Here is a 26,464-nt window from a genome sequence, read left to right on the forward strand (position 1 = left end):
AATATTGATAGAAAATGGCAAATCAACCATTTTAGTCAAACTAATCAAAAATATAGCACAGACGATTAGTAGTTAATCTTTTAGGCTTGAAAAGATTTCTAGACAATACTTAAATTCTAAAAAAAAATACTGAAATAAAAGTGTTACAATTTGTTTGGCGGTCACTGTATGAAAATTTTGGGAATGTAAGTACACTTGTTCAGCACCCAAGTTAGCAACCGTGGCTGTTTCAGATCTAATTGATATCTCCACGACTTGACCAGAATTGTCTCTTGGACCAGAGCCATGGGTTCTGCATAAAGTAATCCTCAATGGCACCTAGAGTCTGCCCTTTGCTCTCTGGCAGCATAAAATGAAGGAGAATCACACCAAGAAGCGACGCAATGCCAAATATGAGAAACAGTCCACTTGTCTTGAGACTGTCACTGATCAGCGGATATGCCTTGGCCAGCACAAATATTCCAATGTTGAAAAGACAAAAAATATATCCTGCAACTTGTCCTCTGACTTTGGCCGGTAGCAGTTCTCCCACCATTATGCCTGGCATCACCATATATCCCGTGCTGCAACCAATGTAGGTAATCAGCAGCACAGCACAAAAGCATCTCATTGCTGTACTCATATCCTCAGAATTGGGAATGGCAAAAAAGATAATGGCCAGAGCCGTAGCTGAGATTCCTGAGCCCAATCCTGATACAATGCCCATCATCCTACGACGAGTGTACATGAGTAGAAAGCAGTAGATAAATGTAAATACAAGACGGACAGCTGCTGTAAGGACTGCAGCCATTCCTGCACTCACAACATTCCCTCCAAATTCCCGAATGATATCTACTGCATAGAAAATCACCAGGTATACACCAGAAAACACCTGTAGCATATTGAAGGCATTGATGATGACTAGGGGCTTCAGAACAGACTTGCGCTTGAGAATGTTGACGAATCTCTCGCTGGACACCGTCATAAAAGCCCTTTCGCGCTCATAGCGCTGTGTTAGCTGCTGTAGCTCCCGTTTGGCCTTCTCCTCGTCTCCTCGAAGGAAAGACAGAGCACTGGCAGCCTTGAGAGTACGATTGTGCCGAATGAGCCAGGTGGGTGTTTCAGGGGCGAAGATGACTGCCACAAAGGAGATTGAAGGTAAAATTATAGCACACCAAGCTACTGTCCGCCAATGGAGGGCATAGCCAAGTCCGTAGATCAGTAAGATGCCTATCGAATAGGCCACGAATGGTGCTCCAATGAGGACTCCTCGGAGTCTGGGTTCAGATATCTCAGCAATGTACACCTTGAAGGATAAAAAAGCATCTGTTCTTATATCAAGTCTCGTGTATGTTTTTTTTGCGCATTTCACGGGTAAATAAATATTATAATAAACTTATCGCAATTTTTATCATTATCTGTATCAAAGGTGAGCATAACGGCTTTTTTCCGCATTTTTGAATTTCTCTTATCCAAGTGGCCTTTTCCATCCAGAGTGGCATTGGAAATGTCACTGGAAATCTGGCGCAATTGCGCGTCAAGTGTCACATAACCTCAATAAAGTGTGTAAATTGTTTCAACTGCGTGGAATAGCCCCATTTTTGGTTGTCAGGTAGGTCAGAGTGGATAAAAATAGGTGCAGAAACCAAGTTCTAGTGCCCCACATGTGAAAAGAAAACTCAATTTCAGATTGAGACATGATTTCGAGCATGTCCGGAAAGGTGGATGAAGAGACTGCTGCAGGAGCTCCATCACACAAAAACGTGGTTGTAGAGGATGTACTGCAGTTCCGAGGAGTGTCTTTCATCCCGGAGAAGCTCAAATGAGGCGTCCAGGTGTAGCTACAATTAAAATTCTACCATCCACGGTAAAATATTTGGGACTAGGAAACTCCCTCATTTGGATATGAAAACACAACGGCTTGAGGGACAAGGACCTACTGGTGTTTGTTCCTTGCCTGAGAGAGGTCTTACAGACTCGAGAGAATCCTGCCTGCATTCAGCAAAAGGAGATTTTGGAAATTGCCGGGAAGAAGCGACTCCGGAAAACATGTCATCTCAAAACACTGAGAGAAAAAATTGCAAAATTTCACAATGCAACAAATTGACAACTTTTTTCTATCTTAGAGGTCTCATATGGTATGTTTGATAGAGTCGAGTCCCCTGATTAAGAATATGCTTTTAATTTTGCTCAATTACGTCTCAATTTTTTTTAATTAATACTTTTATATTTTTTCTGCTTTGCCTTACATTATTCGTTATATCTAAGGTTCTAGTAAACATAACTTAAAAAGTGTGGGTTCTTTAGAAAGGTCATTAATTGTGCTTTAACTTTGATTATCACAAAAAACTTTGCAAAACCACTCCTTCAAGGTGTAAAATTGAAGTTTCTCTAAAAATTATCAAAAAATGGTCTTAAATTAAGGTTCTAAAAATTTGTATAAAATAAACTAAACAAAATATTAAAAATTTATTAACACTAGGCGATAAGCAACACTTAGGACTACAATTTTGTTTATCTGAGACATCGTTCTCCAACCACTCTAAATGCCTCATTTGTTGGTTTTGCCATTTTCTAAAAGTATGAAATACCTATTTTAGAACAAATTCCTTAAATGAAATGTAAACGGATGTAAATGAAAATTATGTTGATGATCCCCCGATCGATTTAAAGAAAAATCTCAAGATTTACGTATGTTTCACGTAAGTTTTAAATAACATTTTAACAGTTATCATTAGGAAATTTGTTCTAAAATAGGTATTTAATATTTTTCAAATGACAAAAACCAACAAATGAGGCAGTTAGAGTGATCGGAGCGCGATGTCTTAAATGGAAAAAAATGTAGTCCTAAGTGTTGCTTATCGCCTGGTGTCAATTAATTTCTAATATTTTGTTTAGTTTATTTTATACAAGTTTTTATAACCTCATATCAAGACCATTTATTTTGATAATTTTTAGAGAAACCCCAATTTTACACCCTGAAGGAGTGGTTTTACAAAGTTTTTGTGATAATCAAAGTTAAAGCACAACTAATGACATTTCTAAGGAACCCACACTTTTTAAGCTCTTTTTACTAGAACCTTGGATATTAAAAAATAATGTAAGGCAAAGCAGAAAAAATATAAAAGTATTAATTAAAAAAAAAAAAAACGAGACGTGTTTGAACAAAACTAAAACCATATTCTTAATCAGGGGACTCGACTCTATCAAACGTACCATGTGAGATCTCTGAGACAAAAACCGTGTTGCATAGTGTTTGAGTCAGTTGTTAAAAATTTCATTTATTTAAAATTATAATTACAAATATTCAAACTTAACAAATTTGGAATAAAAATAAATTTGTTAAGTAAATTCAGTGTTTTTTTTTAATAAAATAAATTAATAAATAAAAAAGAAAAATGTTGTTCCTTTTCGCCTTGGTCATTAAAGATATTGCAACTTCGGGTGAGGAAAGACATCTCATGGTTGAAGAGGCTTTGTAAGGCGTATTTCTTTTTTTAAAGCCATATTTTTACCCTTTTAAAATGAGAGATTCTCCTGCAAACCCTTTAGGTAGGCATTCAGGGAACTAACTGGCATAATTTTATCCCTTTCAAAGGTAACAATTCCTAACATCTATTATTGATTGCATTTTGATTGTTAAGTAATAAATTATCAGTTTGAATTTCTTAATACTTTAATTCTTAAAAAATCATTATAGTCTCTTGTTCTATTCTCTGAAAAGATGCGACTTTCCGAAAGTCCCGCAATTCTCTGAGATATACGAAATTATAAATGCTTAAAACTATATTAGATTGAGTTAAAGACACTAACATTTTTTATAAAAAGTATTTCAATGGAGTGTAAGACCCTTATAGCTTCAGTAAAAATGATTACAATTCTGCACAAAACTACACATAGTCCAAGCATGTAATAGATATGTTTAAGCACAAAATCGGCACAAGTTCAGCGTAGAGCGGGAAGTATTATCAATAAAGTCTGTGCAGCTGAAGAATGAAACGTTCTAATGTGCTGAACACGCTGAACACATTTACGACTAAAGTCCAGAGATGACTAAGCTTGTTCATAGTCAAGTCAATTCCTGACACACTACAAACCAGGCTTAACATTTTCTGTCACTCGCAAACATAACTTTCGTAGGTTTTCTGAAGATATTTCTACTGAAGTGCACTAGTACTCCTTTGAAAATGAAACTACTTTGTAAATTTACTTGAGAATTCACTATAACAAAGAGAGTTAAATCGCTTAAATTGGCATAAGTCGCGAGTTGGCTTGAACCTCACAATTAATTGTAATTAACCATAATTATTGCACGTGTACTAAGACTTGAATTTACAAATAGTTTCATTTTCAGAGTATTAGTGCATTTCAGTAGAAATATCTGCATAAAAACCCATGGAAGTTATGTTTTGTTGATACCAGTGAACGCTAATCCTCGTTCGTATTGTGTCAGGAACTGACTTGGCTATGAACTAGCTTACTCGTTTCTGGACTTTAGTCGTGAGTGTGTCTAGGGATAAGATAGTGTTCCAAAAACTCGTAGTATTATTATTAAAGATACAATGTGGAGCTCAGAGGCAAAATGACACATATCCTATGCTTTAGCCATAGGATATGTGTCATGAAACGGTTCAGATTGCGGTTAAAAATACGCACAGCTCAATCATGAAACGGTAGACGCGCTTAAAATCACGCACAGAGCAGTCATAAAACGGTGAATCCGCCTAAAATCACGCACAGCTGAGTCATAAAACGGTAAATATGCCTAAAATCACGCACAGCTCAATCACAAAATGGTAAACGCGCTTAAAATCACACACAGCTCAATCATAAAACGGTAGACGCGCTTAAAATCACGCACAGAGCAATCATAAAACGGTAAACGCGTTTAAAATCACGCACAGAGCAATCATAAAACGATAAATCCGCTTAAAATCACGCACAGAGCAATCATAAAACGGTAAACGCGCTTAACATCACGCACAGAGTAATCATAAGACGGTAAATGTGCTTAGAATCACGGACAGCTCAATCATAAAACGGTAGACGCGCTTAAAATCACGCACAGAGCAATCATAAAACGGTGAATACGCTCAAAATCACGCACAGAGCAATCATATATCGGTGAATGTGCTTAAAATCACGCACAAAGCAATCATAAAACGGTGAATGCACTTAGAAACACGCATAACTTAATCATAAATCGGTGACAGTGCTTAAAATCACGCACAGAGCAATCATAAAACAGTAAATACGCTTAAAATCGCGCACAGAGTAATCATAGAACGGTGAATACGCTTAAAATCGGTAAAACGACTAAGATTGCGCTTTAAAAACGCGCATTTTTAACTGTTTTATGATTGTTCTGTGCGTGATTTTAAGCGCATTCACCGTTTTATGATTGCTCTGTGCGTAATTTTAAGCGGATTTATCGTTTTATGATGGCTCTGTGCGTGATTTTAAACGCGTTTACCGTTTTATGATTGCTCTGTGTGTGATTTTAAGCGCGTCTACCGTTTTATGATTGAGCTGTGTGTGATTTTAAGCGCGTTTACCATTTTGTGATTGAGCTGTGTGTGATTTTAAGCGCGTTTACCATTTTGTGATTGAGCTGTGCGTGATTTTAGGCGTATTTACCGTTTTATGATTCAGCTGTGCGTGATTTTAAGCGCATTCACCGTTTTATGATTGCTCTGTGCGTGATATAAAGCTCATTTATCGTTTTATGACTCAGCTGTGTGTGATTTTAGGCGGATTCACCGTTTTGTGATTGCTCTGTGCGTGATTTTAAGCGCGTCTACTGTTTTATGATTGAGCTGTCCGTGATTCTAAGCACATTTACCGTCTTATGATTACTCTGTGCGTGATGTTAAGCGCATTTACCGTTTTATGATTGCTCTGTGCGTGATTTTAAGCGGATTTATCGTTTTATGATTGCTCTGTGCGTGATTTTAGGCGCATTCACCGTTTTATGATTGCTCTGTGCGTGATTTTAAGCGTATTCTTACCCATTTTATGGTTGAAATGTGGGTGATTTTAAGCGCTTTAACAGTTTTATTATTGAGCTTTGCGTATTTTTAACCGCAATCTGAACCGTTTCATGACAGAGCTGTTCGTATTTTTAAGCGCATTCACCGTTTCATGATTTAGCTATGCACATTTTTAGGCACAATCTAAAGAGTTTTATGATTAAAGTGTGCGTGTTTTTTTTAAACGCATTAGCATATTTATGATTGAGCTGTGCGTATTATTAACCGTTTAACTCCTCGGATCCTCCTACGTATGCTGCTTTATTCTGTTGAGGTTTTGCAAAACTGATGCATCAGAAATGTCACACAATTTTTTATTGTTTTGCAAAAAAAATGTACACTAACGGCCAAAACATTAAATACACCCTTCGTAAGCTTAAATACACGTGATTTGGACCGGGAAAACGCTGTAATTGAAGTGTAAAGACTTGTAGTTAGTTCCACGATCAGCACACGACTGAGTGTATGATTTATTTTTTGATTGATTTACAATTTCGATATACAAATAAATGACCTAATTATAAAAATGATTACTTAAATTTCTACTGAAACAGGGTGTTTCACAACACTCCTTTATCCTTAAAGAAGTTAGAGCATTTATTTTATTTGATAATTTCCTTTGTTATATAAATATTATTTTTGTACATGTTTTGTTTTCCTTTTTATAATTCTGTATTGTGTTTTAATTTTTTTTTGTATATAATTTTATTTTTTAAACTTTTTATTATTTTTTTTTTATGTTGATACATGTAATGACTTATTTCCTAGTATATAGTAACCCATAACCATAATTCTATTTTCTTGTTAAGTATATAAATTGCAAGATCTGGTAATAATCAATATATTTTTCGAAATGCTTTCCTTTTTAGTTAGGCGAATCAAAATTTATTTAATAATACGCGTCTTGATTATGGAATATTGAAACTTGGATGTTTAAATTCTTAAATGTGAAGTTTACCATTCTCTTGATCAGATAAAAGTCCAAGTGTGAAATGTTTATATTCGATTTAATCATTTTCAAGTTATCGATCTTGTTAGAAACCATGAATAATTTTAATCTTGTAAATAAACGAAATAAAGAATAGTAAGTTACGTTGGATTGTTGACAAAGTTTGCCAAAAAGATATGAAGTGTCACGTGAAGTGTCTCGCGTTTGCGATCTTGTTATTGCAAAAGATTCTTCCTGAAAAATGTGTGATACTTGATTTAGAGGATCATCTTGTATAGCATCTCGAATAGGAATCCTAGACAAAGCGTCAGCATTTGTATTAAGAGATCCTTTTTTGTACTCTACTTTAAAGGAATATTCAGCTAGCGCAAGTCTCCATCTCAAAATTCGGCTACTGGGATCTTTAATGCTATAGATCCATTGGAGGGGTTTGTGATCGGTAACGATTACGAATTCCCGTCCTAATAGATATGCACGATACTTCTTACAGAAAAAATAGATCGCCAGAGCTTCCTTTTCGATTGTAGAGTAATTCTTTTCAGCTTTGTTTAAAACACGGCTGCCATAAGAAACTACTCTATCATTCTGAGACAAAACAGCTCCAATCGCGTAATCACTAGCGTCCGTCGTGAGCGTGAATGTCTCATTGAAATCCGGAAAGGTTAAGATAGGTTGAGAGCAGAGCTTTTCTTTCAATTTGTCAAAACTATCTTGGCACATCGAGGTCCATAAAAAGGGTTCATCTTTTTTTGTTAACGTTGTGAGTGGATATGCGATATCCGAGAAATTTGGGATAAATCGTCTATAATACGATGCTAGACCAAGAAATGATTTTATTTCCTTTACGTTTAAAGGAGTAGGATAATTGGAAATGGCCTCAGTTTTCTTTGGATCGGGACATAAACCATCAGACGAGATTATAAACCCGAGGAATGGTAATTTCATTTTCATGAACTCGCATTTATTTGGTTGTACTTGAATTTTGTGGTCAGAAAGTCTTTTGAAGACAGCATCCAGCTTTTCCAAATGCTCCTCAATTGTGGATGAATAGATGATGATATCATCTAGATAAGCCATACAGTGGCTTTCAAGCAAATCTCCTAGCACATTACGAATCATGCGTGAGAATGCTGCTGGTGCAGAGCATAAGCCTTGTGGGAGTCTTTGAAATTCAAAGTGGGACCCCAAAGCATTGAAAGCTGTTTTGTGACAACTGTCTTGAGAGATGCGCATTTGGAAATATCCGTTGGCCAAATCAAGGGTCGTGAAATATCGGCTGTTCCTCAACTGGTCGAATATATCATCTATATTACTAATTGGATGTTGATCTTTCACAATCACTTCATTCAATTTTCTAAAATCGATGACTATTCTCCATCTTTTCTTGCCAGTTGAATCGGGTTTTTTAGGAACGACCAATAATGGGGAATTATAAGGAGAAAAACTTGGACGTATAATTTCGCTGTTAAGCATTTGAGAGATTTGGTTCCTAACTTCCTCACGTTGGTGGAAAGGAACTCTGTAAGGCTTGACATTAATTACATCAGCATCCGGGTACGTCAATATTTCGTACTCTTCCGCGATAATGTGGGAAAGCCTATCACCTTCCAGATAGAAAGTTGAATTATATTTATCACACAATTTATGAAGTTGTGATATATGGTGAGGATCTAAGTTCCGGTTGAACTTTATTAAATTGAAAATAACATTCCCTCTTATTGAGCTTTCAAAGACTGGATTATTGAAATCCATGCTCTGTATAGAATATACTTCGTAATTTGATAAAAGATCATATTCAGGAAGAGATGTATAATTGAGTTCGATTACTGTGTCGGTATTATTCATTATGGGGACTTTTGCCCTATTTTCTCTTGGCCTTATGACACAGTTTTGAAAATATGCCGTTTTTTCAGAATTCAAGAATTTTTGCTTACATAGCAATGGCTCATTAATTGGAAATGTGAACTCTACGAGAGTTTCGCAATGAGGGCGTAAGCATATTTTGTTAATATTGCGTTGATCATTGCCCTCGTTCAGGTGCTCATTCAGCGTATTGTCATTTATGGGTTGCATTATTGGGGAATATTCGGGAATTTGCTGATTTTGTTGTTGCTCAATAATATTGTGATTTGCATTTGTAAGTGGGTCGGTGGCCACTTCGCTGAATTGTTTTTGTGACACGGTCACATTTTCTTGGATCTGATCTTCAGAAGATTGGTCTTGTGTCATGGTCACATTTCTTTTGGTTTCATCTTGAGAAGATCGATTATTGTAAGGAGGAGCAAGAGATAAAGTGATATTCAAGTTGCGCAGCAAAAGTTTTTGATCCCTCATGTAAATTACAGCATCCCATAAATGCAATAATTCGCGGCCTACAATTCCATCATATGGAAAATGATTGGATGGCAAGATGTGAAACTTTACAGTTTCTGTAAGTTTATTTGGATTGGAAAAGCTTATTTGAGTCATTATTGTGCCTAACGTTAAAAGTTTTCCATTTGTAATTCCACCTATTACATGTCGTTCTGAGTCATTAATTATGGTGCCTCTATCTAAACAAGAATGTTTGATAAATGAAAGAGATGATCCATTATCAACAAGAAGAGACAACTTTCTATAGGGACTCGCAGATGTGTAAATTTCTATTATTTGAGGATTAGGTGGATTGGAAATGAAATAGCTGGGTACGATTATTACTGTGTCTCGGTCAACAGGTGATCTTGCACGGGGCCTGTGGACCGATTCTCGTTTCCCGAGATATTTTGTGGAGACTGATCTAGCATTTCTTGACCAACATGGTACAATGCAGTAGAGTCAAAATCTCCACCTCTAGGAATAAAAATGGTTCTTTCCGTGTTAGAGGAGTTATTTTGGCTCGTATTAGAATTTCCCCGTGAGGTGTTGAAATTAGATCTCGAATTATTAAAGGAGCGGTTTTGCGACGAATTAAAGGACCTATTTGAGTCAGATGATCCACGATTGGAAATATTTTGGGAAGACTGATGATTTTGGAAACTCTGGTTACTCTGATGGGAATTCTGGTTATTTTGAGAATTCTGGTTAGAATTCCTGTTATTATTTTGATTTTGATTATTATTGTTAAAACGAGATTGATTTCTGAAGCTGTGTCCCTGGGTATGATTTCCATTCGAGGATGAGTCATTGAAAGATCTTTGGTGAGATTCGGATTCTTGAAATTTCGATGTATTTACTTTTAATCGACTTTCTGCGAAAGTGATTGCTGAGGAAAGATTCGCGAAATTTCTTGCTAATAGAAGGATACGTATATCGTGGTTCCTAATCGAATTAGCATATGTATCGATAGCCATTCGCAAGTTACTGTCCTTTAAGCTCTGCGGAAGATTCCCATCCATATGCACTGTATATGCATTATTGAGGACATTTAATGATTCAGTAACTCTTTTCCCAAATTCTTTAAGAGATTCTTTGGGATGGATGGTCATTCTTTGAATTGCCGTAATTGCATCCGCAAGTGATACTTCTGGAGTTACCGCGTTAAGGATAGCATTTCGAAATTCCTCATACGTATTAAAATTTTGACCTCTTATATGTGTATAAATTTCAGGGCTTAATTTAATGCTTAAAAGTCTTATATATTCATGATCACGCGAGGGTGTGGAATTTGCAAAAAAATCGTCATAAAGACCGTCGCAAATGGAAATGAAATGGGAGACGATATGTGGTTCACCTTGACATTTGGGGATGTCCTTGTAGATCTCTGCAAACGATACCATAGCCATCGTTGCTCTCGTTGATGTTCTTGATGATTCTTCTGCTGATTGAGATGTCAGCTCTGGTGACTGGTGAACGACAGATGGTTGATCTTCTGCGATGCTGGAATCGGTCGAGGATGCAGATTCAGGATACGCAGGAAGCGATCTAATTTCCTCAATTATTGGAGTAACACCGAGAGATAAGGGTGGCGGTTGCACAGGAGTCCTTAGATCATATCTTTCCAAGGGTGTTGTAGGTTGAGTCGTGTCTTCAGCAACGATTGATGGTGATGCTGAGGCTGGTGTAGCTGGAGGAGATCGTGGTGTTTTAGCGCTCCTTTGAAACACTGAAGGCAGCACCAATTTAGGAAGCGATGTTTGTGGTGAAGGAAATTTGAAGACAGATGAGGATTGTCCTTCTTGCGGATCCACTTCAGATGTGGATTTCTTCTTCACGGTTTTATCTTTAACACAAACCACTTTTTTTCTCAAATGAAAACTTGTCCGTTTACTCATGGATTCGAAATAACGCGACCACTTCTGACACCAGTGAAGTGTAAAGACTTGTAGTTAGTTCCACGATCAGCACACGACTGAGTGTATGATTTATTTTTTGATTGATTTACAATTTCGATATACAAATAAATGACCTAATTATAAAAATGATTACTTAAATTTCTACTGAAACAGGGTGTTTCACAACATAATATCCAGTTCTATTGACTGAAATAGTTTCATATATAAACCTAAGAACAGTTTTAAACAAGATTTGAGAAAATACATGAGCTACAAAATTTATAATTTGAGGATCAGTCAAAAATTAGCTTTTAGGAAAAAATGCAAAAGTAGCCCCACATTCTAAAACTGATCTAATCTTTTAATAATCATTTAATATAAGCTAAATACTATTAGTAAATATTATTAAGAGTCAGAAAAACTGAAAATAATACCGAGGGAATATTTTTGGTACGGATTGTGGTCTGTTTCCGGTGTGATGTGTTCTGAAAGGGGTTTCTTCTTTGAATATTAAAATTTTCAGCCCAAATTCTACTTTTTCATATATTTTTTATTATTTTTCAAATTTCTTCTTATTATTGTTGCAATTTCATTTCTTTTACTTCATTATTTTATTTAAAAAACATGAATAAAATCATCAAATTTAGTTTTCCTCGAAGAATCCTCCTTTAACTTTGATAAGCGCTTCACATATTCGAGGCATCCTGTTGATCAATTTCTCCAAAATGTTAGAAGGAACTCTGCCCACATATCCTGAAGTGTTTCCACCAAGATTGGAACTGATGTCGCGCCTAATCTCGAACCTTGTGGTCGAGAAAATCCAGGAGAATTGCAATGAGGTTACAATCGGGTGACTGGCGTGGCTAATGCATTCGGTTTATTGGGCGTGGGTATTTTTTTTCAAGAGGATAACGATCCCAAGCATTTCTCAAAGCTTTGTAGAGGTTTCCTTCTTGAGAAAGAGAAACGCAGGGTCCTAAACTACATGCATTAGCCACCCCAATCATCCAATTGTAGCCTCATTGCAATTCTCCTGGATTTTCTCGACCACAAGGTTCGAGATTAGGCGCGACATCAGTTCCAATCTTGGTGGAAACACTTCAGGATATGTGGGCAGAGTTCCTTCTAACATTTTGGAGAAATTGATCAACAGGATGCCTCGAATATGTGAAGCGCTTATCAAAGTTAAAGGAGGATTCTTCGAGGAAAACTAAATTTGATGATTTTATTCATGTTTTTTAAATAAAATAATGAAGTAAAAGAAATGAAATTGCAACAATAATAAGAAGAAATTTGAAAAATAATAAAAAATATATGAAAAAGTAGAATTTGGGCTGAAAATTTTAATATTCAAAGAAGAAACCCCTTTCAGAACACATCACACCGGAAACAGACCACAATCCGTACCAAAAATATTCCCTCGGTATTATTTTCAGTTTTTCTGACTCTTAATAATATTTACTAATAGTATTTAGCTTATATTAAATGATTGTTAAAAGATTAGATCAGTTTTAGAATGTGGGGCTACTTTTGCATTTTTTTCCAAAAAGCTAATTTTTGACTGATCCTCAAATTATAAATTTTGTAGCTCATGTATTTTCTCAAATCTTGTTTAAAACTGTTCTTAGGTTTTATATGAAACTATTTCAGTCAATAGAACTGGATATTACAGCGTTTTCCCGGTCCAAATCACGTGTATTTAAGCTTACGAAGGGTGTATTTAATGTTTTGGCCGTTAGTGTATATATGAACATGTTTCGTACATGACTGGCATATATAATATGAGAAAGAGCTTTTCCACCGTTTTGCTCTGAAGGTTAATTACGAACGCTAAGATGACGGTGGACGCTGAAAACTACGTAGTATGCCTAACTGCCTATCTCTGTAAGGGAACTTCGAGTGTATCTTTAATAATAATACTACGAGTTTTTGGAACACTATCTTATCCCTAGACACACTCACGACTAAAGTCCAGAAACGAGTAAGCTAGTTCATAGCCAAGTCAGTTCCTGACACAATACGAACGAGGATTAGCGTTCACTGGTATCAACAAAACATAACTTTCATAGGTTTCCTAAATGCCCTAAGGTCCTGAAATGCCTGGTTCAGTAGGCATTTTCAGACCTTTCAGATTTTTTTCTCTGCTCTGAAAAAAAAATGTTTTTTTTTTCAAATTAACAAGACAAGTTTGTAAAAAGTTTGTTCTTCCATACAGAATATGGAAAAGTTTTGTCAAATCGACGGCCAACTGAATCTTGTTAAAAGTTTGTCAAAAGGGTGTTTTTCCATATAAAATACAAGAAAAATGTTTGTCAAATTGGTAAATAACATACTTTTGACAAAATTTCAACAAAATCCATTTGTTCGTTTAACAAGACATTTCTTCAGAGTAGAAAGGAGTACGGACAAGTGTGAAAATGCAATTAATAATAGATGTTAGGAATTGTTACCTTAAAAGGGATAAAATTATGCCAGTTAGTTCCCTGAATGCCTACCTAAAGGGTTTGCAGGAGAATCTCTCATTTTAAAAGGGTAAAAATATGGCTTTAAAAAAAGAAATACGCCTTACAAAGCCTCTTCAACCATGAGATGTCTTTCCTCACCCGAAGTTGCAATATCTTTAATGACCAAGGCGAAAAGGAACAACATTTTTCTTTTTTATTTATTAATTTATTTTATTAAAAAAAAACACTGAATTTACTTAACAAATTTATTTTTATTCCAAATTTGTTGAGTTTGAATATTTGTAATTATAATTTTAAATAAATGAAATTTTTAACAACTGACTCAAACACTATGCAACACGGTTTTTGTCTCAGAGATCTCACATGGTACGTTTGATAGAGTCGAGTCCCCTGATTAAGAATATGGTTTTAGTTTTGTTCAAACACGTCTCGTTTTTTTTTTTTTTAATTAATACTTTTATATTTTTTCTGCTTTGCCTTACATTATTTTTTAATATCCAAGGTTCTAGTAAAAAGAGCTTAAAAAGTGTGGGTTCCTTAGAAATGTCATTAGTTGTGCTTTAACTTTGATTATCACAAAAACTTTGTAAAACCACTCCTTCAGGGTGTAAAATTGGGGTTTCTCTAAAAATTATCAAAATAAATGGTCTTGATATGAGGTTATAAAAACTTGTATAAAATAAACTAAACAAAATATTAGAAATTAATTGACACCAGGCGATAAGCAACACTTAGGACTACATTTTTTTCCATTTAAGACATCGCGCTCCGATCACTCTAACTGCCTCATTTGTTGGTTTTTGTCATTTGAAAAATATTAAATACCTATTTTAGAACAAATTTCCTAATGATAACTGTTAAAATGTTATTTAAAACTTACGTGAAACATACGTAAATCTTGAGATTTTTCTTTAAATCGATCGGGGGATCATCAACATAATTTTCATTTACATCCATTTACATTTCATTTAAGGAATTTGTTCTAAAATAGGTATTTCATACTTTTAGAAAATGGCAAAAACCAACAAATGAGGCATTTAGAGTGGTTGGAGAACGATGTCTCAGATAAACAAAATTGTAGTCCTAAGTGTTGCTTATCGCCTAGTGTTAATAAATTTTTAATATTTTGTTTAGTTTATTTTATACAAATTTTTAGAACCTTAATTTAAGACCATTTTTTGATAATTTTTAGAGAAACTTCAATTTTACACCTTGAAGGAGTGGTTTTGCAAAGTTTTTTGTGATAATCAAAGTTAAAGCACAATTAATGACCTTTCTAAAGAACCCACACTTTTTAAGTTATGTTTACTAGAACCTTAGATATAACGAATAATGTAAGGCAAAGCAGAAAAAATATAAAAGTATTAATTAAAAAAAATTGAGACGTAATTGAGCAAAATTAAAAGCATATTCTTAATCAGGGGACTCGACTCTATCAAACATACCATATGAGACCTCTAAGATAGAAAAAAGTTGTCAATTTGTTGCATTGTGAAATTTTGCAATTTTTTCTCTCAGTGTTTTGAGATGACATGTTTTCCGGAGTCGCTTCTTCCCGGCAATTTCCAAAATCTCCTTTTGCTGAATGCAGGCAGGATTCTCTCGAGTCTGTAAGACCTCTCTCAGGCAAGGAACAAACACCAGTAGGTCCTTGTCCCTCAAGCCGTTGTGTTTTCATATCCAAATGAGGGAGTTTCCTAGTCCCAAATATTTTACCGTGGATGGTAGAATTTTAATTGTAGCTACACCTGGACGCCTCATTTGAGCTTCTCCGGGATGAAAGACACTCCTCGGAACTGCAGTACATCCTCTACAACCACGTTTTTGTGTGATGGAGCTCCTGCAGCAGTCTCTTCATCCACCTTTCCGGACATGCTCGAAATCATGTCTCAATCTGAAATTGAGTTTTCTTTTCACATGTGGGGCACTAGAACTTGGTTTCTGCACCTATTTTTATCCACTCTGACCTACCTGACAACCAAAAATGGGGCTATTCCACGCAGTTGAAACAATTTACACACTTTATTGAGGTTATGTGACACTTGACGCGCAATTGCGCCAGATTTCCAGTGACATTTCCAATGCCACTCTGGATGGAAAAGGCCACTTGGATAAGAGAAATTCAAAAATGCGGAAAAAAGCCGTTATGCTCACCTTTGATCTGTATTATGGTAATTGATCAAACAGACCACAGAATGCTTTTATTTTCTCTTTTATTCTGTCATAGGATTTACATAAGCATGTCTTGAAATTGAGTAATTTTATAGAATTAAGTGCAAAATTAAAGATTGTAAACGTAAAGTAAATAATATATTTTTGCATAAAGGTAAAACATGATTAGTTTATCAATAGAAAAGGCAAAAAAAATGTCTGTAAAGAAGAGATTTAGTCCAGTTCCCGAAAGTTTTACAATCCTAAATAACAAGCAATTTTATTGGTTTTTCAGTATCTAATGGACCATTTATACTTAATATCCAATTCTAAGTCAAAATTTTCCAAAAAGTCTTGACTGATAAGAATTTAGAGAAGTTAAACCATATGAATAAATCTTAGGTCTGAAGCCCGTATAATGGATGCCCAGCCTAAACCTAAACGAAAAATAAAGATTTCAAAACTTTCAAAAAAAATTAGAGGGAATATCGATACTTTAAAGTTAATTATGCTATCAGTAACTTAGATATTTAAAAATATCTCTTTTCTCTAATATCTCTGATTAAATATTTGTTTCTTTTCCCTATATCTAAGGATTGATAATTCAATGAAAAAGACTCAGTCGATTTATTTTGATTATTCTGGTTGGAAAAATTATTTTATGAAAAATAATTTGAACGCGAGTCCTTTATTGAAAAAGACTTAAAAAATATTTTAAAAATCCATTAGATTTCGTCTATATAAAATTTATACTTTTATTTATCATTTTTATGTAATTTTTCAATTGGACATAAAACTGGTGATATACTGTACAAGTACGTAATATCATGCTTCTGTTCTATGTACTAAATCTTAGAAAAAGGACCGTTTTTTATCTTTATTATAATTGTTCCTAATTGAACCATTTAACCTTTCAGGATCTTATAATATGCCATCAGTGACTTGAAAAATATCATATTTCTGACTAAGAAATTTATTTTGTCATCTCAAAAAATGATTTTCTGTGTTATTCGGGTTTAATAGAAGTTAAGGATCTATCTACTCGATTTTTGTTCTAGAATTACGTTTAGTAACTTTTAGAGCTCGTTATATCTGTATAATCGGTCTTCTGAATATCTGCGCACTTTCTAATACTAATTTAATAAATTTATAATTACAATTTTGTATGAAAAAATAATGATAAGAATGTAGAGATTTTTTTGTAAGTAAATTTACAAAAATTACAGAAGAATTATTTTAAATTATTAAATTTATTAATTTTTTTTTAAACCAGCATTTAATTTTAATTTTAACTGCTCGAACTCTACGAGAGAGCAGTTTCCACAAGTTTTTTTCAACTTCTCACTATCCTGGTTGTCAAAAGAAGAGATATTGACTTCCGGTTTTCGGTGACTCCCCCTCCCATGCTATAAGTCAATATTCTCTTGCAAACTAACTTAATCAAATTAGCCCCTGCCCCAACACTCCTTCAACCCCTTTAAAAACAAGTTTTTTTACTTATCTCAAAATTGGCCTAGGCTAGGCGATTTCGTTTATTTTCGGATATGTTTTACTGTGTTATCACGCACATTAAAATTTTAATATGATTCACATTAATTGTCGCTGGTGAGAGTCCAAAGGTGTAATTTGTGTGTTTGAATAATTTTATATTCAAAATTTGATCTATTTGTTGATAAAAAGGTAGACCTGGCCCGCAAAATTTGATATAAATTGATTTATAGCATTAACGCGAAAAATTATTGCGATTTTCTCTTTAATTTTTTAATGTGAAAAATATTTATGCTTTAGGTAAATTTAAACTTATTTTTGCAGGCCAAGTCCACTTCTTTATCAATAAATAGAAAAAACCCAAATATTAAGTGACACTCAAAGACACAAATAACATATTTGGACGCTCACAAGCGACAATTAATGTGAATCACATTAAAATTTTAATGTGCAAGTGTGATAACGCAGTTAGAGGTAGTCTCAGCTTAACATGTCGACGACGACACTTATCGCCAGAAAAATCGCCATTTTGGATTATTCAACCACAATGGAGATGGAGGGCCTAGTTTTCAACGGATTTGGTTAAATTTGGATATTTTTGAAACGTCTTGTAATTCAGAACTCGACTGGATCGGTCACAATTCGCGATGAATCGGTAAAGTAACGGTAATAGCACTATTTTAAAAACACTGTTTTTCATATTTTTGAGTCTTCTGACCCCATTTAAAATTCAAACGCCAAGAGATTATCGACTTATGGTCTTCGATGACCTTTCTAAAATGACATAATTTCGAAGCTAATCTCTTCCTTTTTTGCCCAATTTTTTCAATGATTTTCGGATATATTTTGTTGTTAGTCCAGCTGTACATTTCGTCCTTAGCCACCTTTCACCAGTAAAGCCGCTATCCTGAATAATTTAACCCATTCCTTACCATGGTATTATACATCATACGCAAATTGAGTGATTTTAGATGATTTATTCCAAGGCAATTGATATTCGAGTTTCTGTCGGAAATGGATTTTTAGTTACTTTAGTCCTTCAATTACTTGGAAAAAAATAGCCCGACAGAGATGGGAATACATTTTGTTGTTATTTTCTCGCTTCACGTGAAGTCATGCAAAAATTTTGCTCAAAATGGCGGACGGAAAATGCGTCATCCCGTCGAATTTGTTAAAATTGACCTTCATCCTCTCTCCTAATTTGAATTCTGGTTGCCAATGTGTTTTCTTGGATAGTTACTCAATCTAAATCAATAGAGTTTGTAATGAATTAATGAACAGAATTTAAATTCAGTGACCGTTTAACCTGTAGGAAACTAATCTCAAAATATGAACATTCTATCTCAAGTATTTCTGGTACATTGACTGAATGGGTTAAGAGCAAAGAGCCTAATTTTCACTCGATTTGGTAACATAATTAATTAATATATTTATAATTTTTTAAAATACCATCTTTTTTAAAATATCCTCTTCTTTAATTTCGCAACAATTTTATGATCATTTATAGACAATTTTAAATCGACATTAATCTTTTATGCATCCAAAATCCAAAAACCTTGCGAAAAGGAATATAAGGAAGAGCTCCTTCTCGGGAGTTCGACCAACTCACAAAGCCTCGGACATTTTGCCACCCCTTTTTTTCCTGGTTTTCTTAACTTAGAGAAAAAACTCTTCATAACTTGTAAATTTTAAAGGATTATTCAAACTGTTTAGGTATTGTAACCAGATCGAACATAATACATAATTCTGGTTTCAGACTGGAGATTTAAGTCAATATCTGAAGATCTTGATATTATAAATAAATTTGTGTTCTTTTCAAGAAGTAATTACATTTTTTTTTAATTATCTGCGATAAGAAATTAGAGAAGGTTAAGCCCCACATGGCTAATGTTCTGGATAGACCTACGGATTAATCCGAAAGACGGCGTAACTCTTTCCATACCGCAGCATATGCTGCAAGCCAATTTCACCATTTTTAATCAAAAATATCTAAGTTCAGGAATTAATTGAGGTCCTACATAAAATATCTTACATTTGGACATCCTTATAGTTTGTAATCATCCACAAGAATCGGATTTTTTCAGTTCTGAATAATTAAAAAACATTGTTTTTCACAGAGCATTCATATGCTGCTTTGGGTACTCAGAGTCCCAAAAGAGACGAAAGAGTTAATGTAAATATAATCAAAAGAATAATTATATTATATTCCCATCAGTTTCTCATTAAGCCATCTTTTGGTTTTAAGTCTGCCTTGGGCATTAGCCTTCGATCTGAACCCCATTATAACCCTCGTCAGTCGGCCTAAAAAGTTAAGTTGTTTGCAGAAATTTTCCATTAATTGACTTTTCATAGAGATATGATTTGGTCCATTTGTATAATAGATTTTCTCCTATCAAGTCTTATTAAATCGTATTTTTATTTGATCTGAGAAGTATCTTTTTCTAAGCAGCACCATATTTCATTTCAAGTTCAAATAGTAAGTGTTATCACTACGATTAGAATTTATTACTGATATCAGTTTTTCTTTTCATTATGAATAAATTAATTGGCGTATTAGTTAGGAGGAAATTTGCTTCCTTGACTCTAATTTGGAGTATTTTACATTTATTTTTTTTAACTAAGTAATTGCGTATATTTTGCAAAGGGCTTTCCTTACCTGTACTGGAGCACTAATGAGTCCTACGGCAATCCCTGCTAAAATACGTCCAATAAGGAGCCACACATGAGATGAAGCAAGAGCAATACATGTCCATCCACCGACCAAAGGTATGATGGAAATGAGCAGTGCTGTTCTTCTGCCACATCTATCCATTGTGGGTCCTGAAGTGAAGGATCCAATTGGCGTAGCTGCACTGTGAATACTAGCCACCCAAGATGCCATCTCCACACCCATCATCAACGGATCTGTTGTATTGCTCAGCTGTGGCAGTAGCACAGCTGAATAGCCGATGGGCATTCCACATGCGGCCGTCAAGATGAGAACAGCTCCAGTGACCACGAGCTGATGCAAAACAATAACATTAAAGTATTTTATTTATTTATTTTTTGGATAAGGAATTTGGAGAAATTTCGCAATCCCCGAATTATGCAATAAAATTATTGAACGCATGCGAATCTGATTGGAATCAGATGTTGGAATCAATTTCCTCTCATTTGCCCATGGCAATAGACTTCATAAGTCGCAGTTCAATTGGAGCAAATTAGCACAAATTAAAGATTCTCGAATGAGAAGATTCATACATTGTTATTCTATGGAAATTATGATATTTTATGTCTTGCTTTGAGTTAAAAACATTTTATTGAATAATTTTCAGGGATGATTATTTTTTACTTGTAATAGACTTTCAAATTGAAAGTATCCTTATAGATAAAAAAAAATTATTCATAATACCCTTATTATTATTTTTTTAGTTATATCATTACAATTACAAATAATTAATTTGGGTATAAGAATAATTTACGAAAAATAAATTATGCTTTATATTGCATAAGTAAAACAACAGTTAATAAAGTTATGGAAAAACATCCAATAAATATCTGGTAAGCTCTGAAGGCTAGTACAATTATTTGAAAAGAAGAAAATCATGATATTTTATGACAACTGCAGAAATTTAACATCCCAATTCTAATTATTTAAAATTGTTTAAATTTGCTCAAAATTATTGTTTTTCCTATAGGACATCCTGTGACAACTTAAACACATTTGATAAGCAATTTCAATCGAATTAAAAGTGCTTTCTTTGGCATCTTTTAAGACTCTAAAAGTAAAGAAAAGTATGGATATCCTGCGGAACACACTATAATTTGAATCAATAAATAAATAAATTGTAAAATGAAAGAGGTTAATTTCACAATTTTTTTTAAATAGTTATGAGTATTTAAGGTAGTATTGAATATCATTGCTTTTCTATGACTCAAAAATATGAAAGGGGTGGCAAAGCGTCCCAGACTTTGCGAAATGCTCGAACTCGTGACTTATATGCTAGGGGATAATACTCTCCCTTCGAACGTTCATGCCTTCGAATAATGTGAATTTCTTTTACGCTTCCTAAGAGATTTCAAAATGATTATCACGTAATTATCAATGATTGATAATAAGCTAAGTAAACTAATATTTAATATAAATGTTTAAGTCTCTTAGGAAAACTTAAAGAAAATTCACATAATTCGAAGGTATGAACGTTCGAAGAGGGAGTACTTTCCCCTATACCTCAAAAGTGTAAAAAGTACTAGTAGATTTAAACCGATTCATAAATCGCATAAATCAGTCAAAAGATTCCTCAAAATAGTTTAAAGAGTAATAAAAATGATTACCAGATAAAAATTATTTATCGGTTTATAACCAGTTCATTACAGGTTCACAAACGATTTGAACCGATTTATAAATCACTCAAAATATTTCACAAAATACACCTCAGAACTTTAGGAGTAATTTAATTGAATTTTGTATAAAAATTAGTTATCGGTTATGAACCGGGTCATTACCAGTTTAAAACTTGGAACGGGTTCAGTTTTCTCGAAAATTCCAAGACCTTTCTAACAAGCCCAAACATGACCCCATTCGCTTGATAAATGTGCTCTCTAGGACCTTTTTAACTTTTGTCCTTTAAAAACCGTTATTAGGAATAATGGTATTTTCGCACATGGTCAAATATCCGGTTGGGTAATATTTCTAAAACGTATTAAAAAAATGAACAAAAAAATCTCACAACTCGTGCGAGGGGGAAGCTGTGGAGGGAAACTGAGGTCCATGTTAACGATCCTTGGCTCCACTTATGGAGGGGGGTCCCCCGAAGGTCCCAAGTCGCTATCTCTTACCGTTAGGCCTCTAGAGCTAACGACAGCTGGACGGACAGACAGACAGATGGACAGATGCACTGAGAGAAATCCGAAAAAGTTAAAATAACATTCCGGTAATGCTAATTTTACACCCTGCAATATTGATCCAAAATCAGTGTAAATATTACCCTTTCTCGATTTATTAGGGGTTAAAGTTACCCTTTTTCATGTTAATTTTACCCTTAAAAAGATGTAAAATTAACATTAAAAAATGTTGATATATTTTTACACCTAAAAAGTGTTAAAGTTCTGAAGGAAAAGAAATTAATCGCACTCTCTTTTTTTCTCAGTGTGGAGAAACAGCGTGGCGACATTTCTCAGAAATCGTTTGAAACGCGAAAATTTGTTGAGAAAAGTGGTTTCCGGTCGGTGAAAGGTTGAAATTTTGAAGGGATGACAAAATCGAGGGATTATATATACTGCTCTCTGCATGGAGTTCGAGCAGTAAAAAAGATAAGGATATAAGCTACACCATTTTAATTTAAACAACTAAATAAAAACGATTTTATCAGCAATTGATTAGTGATATTCATTGTCGTTCTTACAGAGTTTAACAGATATTTTATTGGGCAAAAGAATATGGAAATTATTTATGAGTAAGAATCATTGGTATCAAAAAAAATTGATTTAAAGTAATTTTATTTATATTAAACACTTTAAAAATTTCTGATACGATTGAACAAACATATCAAATAAATATGCACAACAGTTTTTTTTTGTAAAAAGAAACGTTTCTTATATAGAAATAGACGTGTTGTACAAAGAAACTTAACAAATAATGAGTTATAAATATATATTCTATAGGTGTCCGTTTTCTATCAATTCTGTCTCAAGGAAATTTCAATTCTTAAAGTTTTTAGCCTTGAAAATCTTAAATAAAATGATTTCAATATTATAAAGTAAAGATATTGAATTTTATTTTTTTTCTCACCTGGTGAATAACTCCAAGATTTTCTTTAGGATTTTTGTAGAGTTGGGCTCCATCAGATGGTAAATTGATTAATTCTTTTTCTACTTTAACATCTTTTAAAAGTTTTTCTGGTGCCAGTATCGATTGGTTGGACTTTAAAATAGATATTTCGAGTTTTTTGTCATGTGTTAGCATGAACTCATTTTCATGGTTCCTACAAAGAAAAGGAGTAAAGTGTATTTTGACTTTCTTTGAACTTCAAACAATAATTAGATTAATAATGCATTTTTTTTATAATTAAATTCCTTAACTTGATTTCAAGTTGAAAATGAAACTTTTTCAAGGAAAATTTGCACAAGGAAATCTTTTCGATTAGGGTGGTTTCACCACTTCTCGCCAGTGACCCACTTCTCGCCACCTATAGTTAAGTCGAAGAAAAACAATATAATACGAGTAATAAAAAGGATATCAGGAAGAAAAAGCAACGCTGAATATATTTTTTAATAATATTGTCCAAAATAATTGAGTTTGGGCCTTTTCAAGTAGGTGGCGAGAAGTGGTTATTTTTGAATTTTTAATAAAAATATATTTTTTAGGTGATCCACCGTTAAATTGAGGGACTATTAGTTTGATATATTTATAGACAACATATCTAAGAAACTTTGTGTCAAATTTGAGTTACTTTATAATAAGGGTTTAAAAATTATAATTAAATTAATTTCAGTTTTTCCTAAAAGTGGCGATAAGTGGTTACTCCACCCTATCACATGTGAAGTGATTTATGAGGCAAACAGAAAATTGATGTATTAAGAGATTGTTGTGATAAAATCAAGTAAATTTTCAGAGGAAAATTTTCATCATAGTTTAAATTGTCAGCAATAATATTTCAATTAAGTCAAGAGAATTTTCCCATTAGCACAATTGAAAATACTTTTGAAAATTTTCCTAAAGCAGTGGTAGTTTGAATAAATCAATGAATGTATGGGATTTTAAAATTCTTTTGCAATCACGTCAGAAAAAAATATTGGTTTAAAATTTTAAAAGAAATATTGTTGAATACTATTGAAAAATTTAATAAACATTTTGTTTATTTTCTTAGAAGCTTCCAGTACGATTTTATACACAACACTCACTGAATTTACATCAAACCAGTTTATTGCCAAGTAATATTCCTCACGTCATCGCATGAACTTTTAAGTATTTTAATTTTTTTGCATGATTCTTTTCTTCTTACTCTTCTATTCCATGGATAATCATAGCTATTTTCTTCATGACTTTAAAATTATCATTAGGGGAGACTGGGGCAAAAAGTCACAAATCGAAAATTTTAAAATTCAATATCTTCCAGGATAAATAAGATAGCGGCTTAAAATTTTTTCCATAGATATCCTCCATAGGCATTCTTCAATGTCGTAAGTTTGTTAGAATTTGAACAAGGAATTTAGAAAATAAAAAATATCGAAATTTTTAGGCCTTTTGAAATATTTTCCGCGTGCAGAAGATATCAATTATTAGCTACTTATAATAAATTTGATGCACTGGTGAATATTTCCCAAATTATCTGGATATTCTTTGAATACGAATCCGCTATCTATTTTAGAATTTTACAAAGATTCTTTTCTCAAGAAATCCTTTTATTAAAAACGACAACTTGGGGCAAAAAGTAACAAAAGCTATGGAGCAAAAAGTAACAAAAACCGAAACAATTTCTTATGTGCCACGGTGAAAACAAACGTTAATGCTATGTGTCGCCGCTTGTTGTTTGCATTGGTCAAACGATTTGCAGTCCTTTGTGTATTTTTTGTAAAATAGATTAAAATGCGCTTTTCTCGCTCAGATAGAGAAAACTGTGTTTTACAAAGGTGTAGAAGAATAAATTTCCTATGAAAATATGTAATCTAGGTATTTTACTTAAATTTACGGAATCCCGTAATAAAGCGAATCAAAATGTGATAGTATCTTATGCCTGATACTATTTGCCCCAGAATTTTTGAGAATGATCACAAAGTTACCTTTTAGAAAACGGCTCGATAAATATATTTCCTTAAAAAATAGAAGAAAATGATTTTCACAGAGTTGTAGAGCGGTAAATTTCCTATAAAACTGTGCTAATTAGAAATTTCGGATATGCTCGGGAAGCTTGTAAAAAAATAAAATATCCGTTTTGTTATTTGCCCCAGTCTCCCCTACTTTTTTTTTAAAATTTGTCACTGTTTTCAGTAAAAAAAAGCGTTACTAAATTCCGAGAATGAAAGCCAATTTTAAACTAACAATAAAATAAAATAATAATTACTTTGTCAATAAAATATATCTAAAAATCTTGAAAAGCGTCATTCAAGCAAGAAAAGGTTACAGTTTACGAAATAACCATTGTCATCTTTCCTTCCCAATTAGGAAGATATGCTAAAGATCGTGACAAAATCACGTGAATTTTTTGTTCAACTCCCCGTGAAAAAAATTAGCAATAATTTTTGTTAATGTTGTGTGGTTAGCTTATATTGAAGATAAGAACAACTTAGTTGTAGGATTAAATCGCATATCTAGTAATAATGATGCTCATTTGTATACGATATCCGCTGTTATCTAACCTAATGCAATAGGTCTTGGTCAATTGTTGGATAACCAGTTCGATATAAATTGTCTATTGATTGAAAACCTAATTTATATACTTACATGTTTGTTCTTTGGTGTTGGAAAATGAGATTTTCGTTTAAAGCCTTTAAAGCTCAGCAAGTATTTGAAGAAATTTTAATTAGCACATATTATTCACATTAAGCATTTTGGGAAAAATTAAAATTGTACTTCGATCACAGAATCACTTTCTTATCAATCACACGTTTTTATCGTCAGTTAGTCGATTTTATAAAATTTTACAAATCACGATTTTTTTGCACTCAAGAACACAAAGGGAATCCGTTTGATTTATTACGCGAAATCAGCTGAAAATACTCAATACACACCACTTTAAGCGTTTTTTCCCTAAAACAATTCACAGTCAATTAATTGGATTTCTTCGTGCTAATGACCGAGAAAGGTCGAAAAGAACAGGAAACACGAGAAATTTTCATAAAATTGCAAAACTATTAGCAAAAATTATTAATCTCTCTGAAGTAACTGGCAAGAATAGGAGGAAGATTTCTTTAACTATAAAAGCCTCCTCTCGGGTTCCAATTCTTTTTGCAACTGACTCCAAATGGCACAGTTTCATTCAACTTCATTAGTCTCTAGTTCAAGGTACTCTCCCACTCTCTCTCTGATAATTTTCCCGCTCTTTTGCGTCACTATATATTCTTCCAATCGAAATATTGGCATGTGCGAGATAGAACTAATGATTATTGGCACGATAAAAAGAGAGGCGATTGCATAAGCATTCAATCTCTTCAATAAATTGGAAAAAGAGACAT

General features: G+C 33.6%; 1 protein-coding gene across 2 annotated transcripts; it reads right to left on the reverse strand.

Annotated features, from left to right (window-relative positions):
• Positions 1–26,257, reverse strand: LOC129804999 (facilitated trehalose transporter Tret1-2 homolog). Of its 2 annotated transcripts, XM_055852803.1 has the most exons (4): positions 25,734–26,257; positions 23,082–23,274; positions 19,968–20,312; positions 1–1,285 (listed from the first exon to the last, which is right to left on the reverse strand). In XM_055852803.1, coding segments are annotated over exons 1-4 (1,590 nt in total). In that variant the 5' UTR covers positions 25,736–26,257; the 3' UTR covers positions 1–235. The 2 variants fall into 2 exon arrangements, with proteins under 2 accessions (XP_055708778.1, XP_055708787.1); XM_055852812.1 differs by lacking the exon at positions 23,082–23,274.
• Between the last annotated feature and the right edge of the window lie 207 nt (positions 26,258–26,464).

Source organism: Phlebotomus papatasi, chromosome 1 (genome assembly GCF_024763615.1).
Source record: "Phlebotomus papatasi isolate M1 chromosome 1, Ppap_2.1, whole genome shotgun sequence".
Lineage (NCBI taxonomy): Eukaryota > Metazoa > Arthropoda > Insecta > Diptera > Psychodidae > Phlebotomus > Phlebotomus papatasi.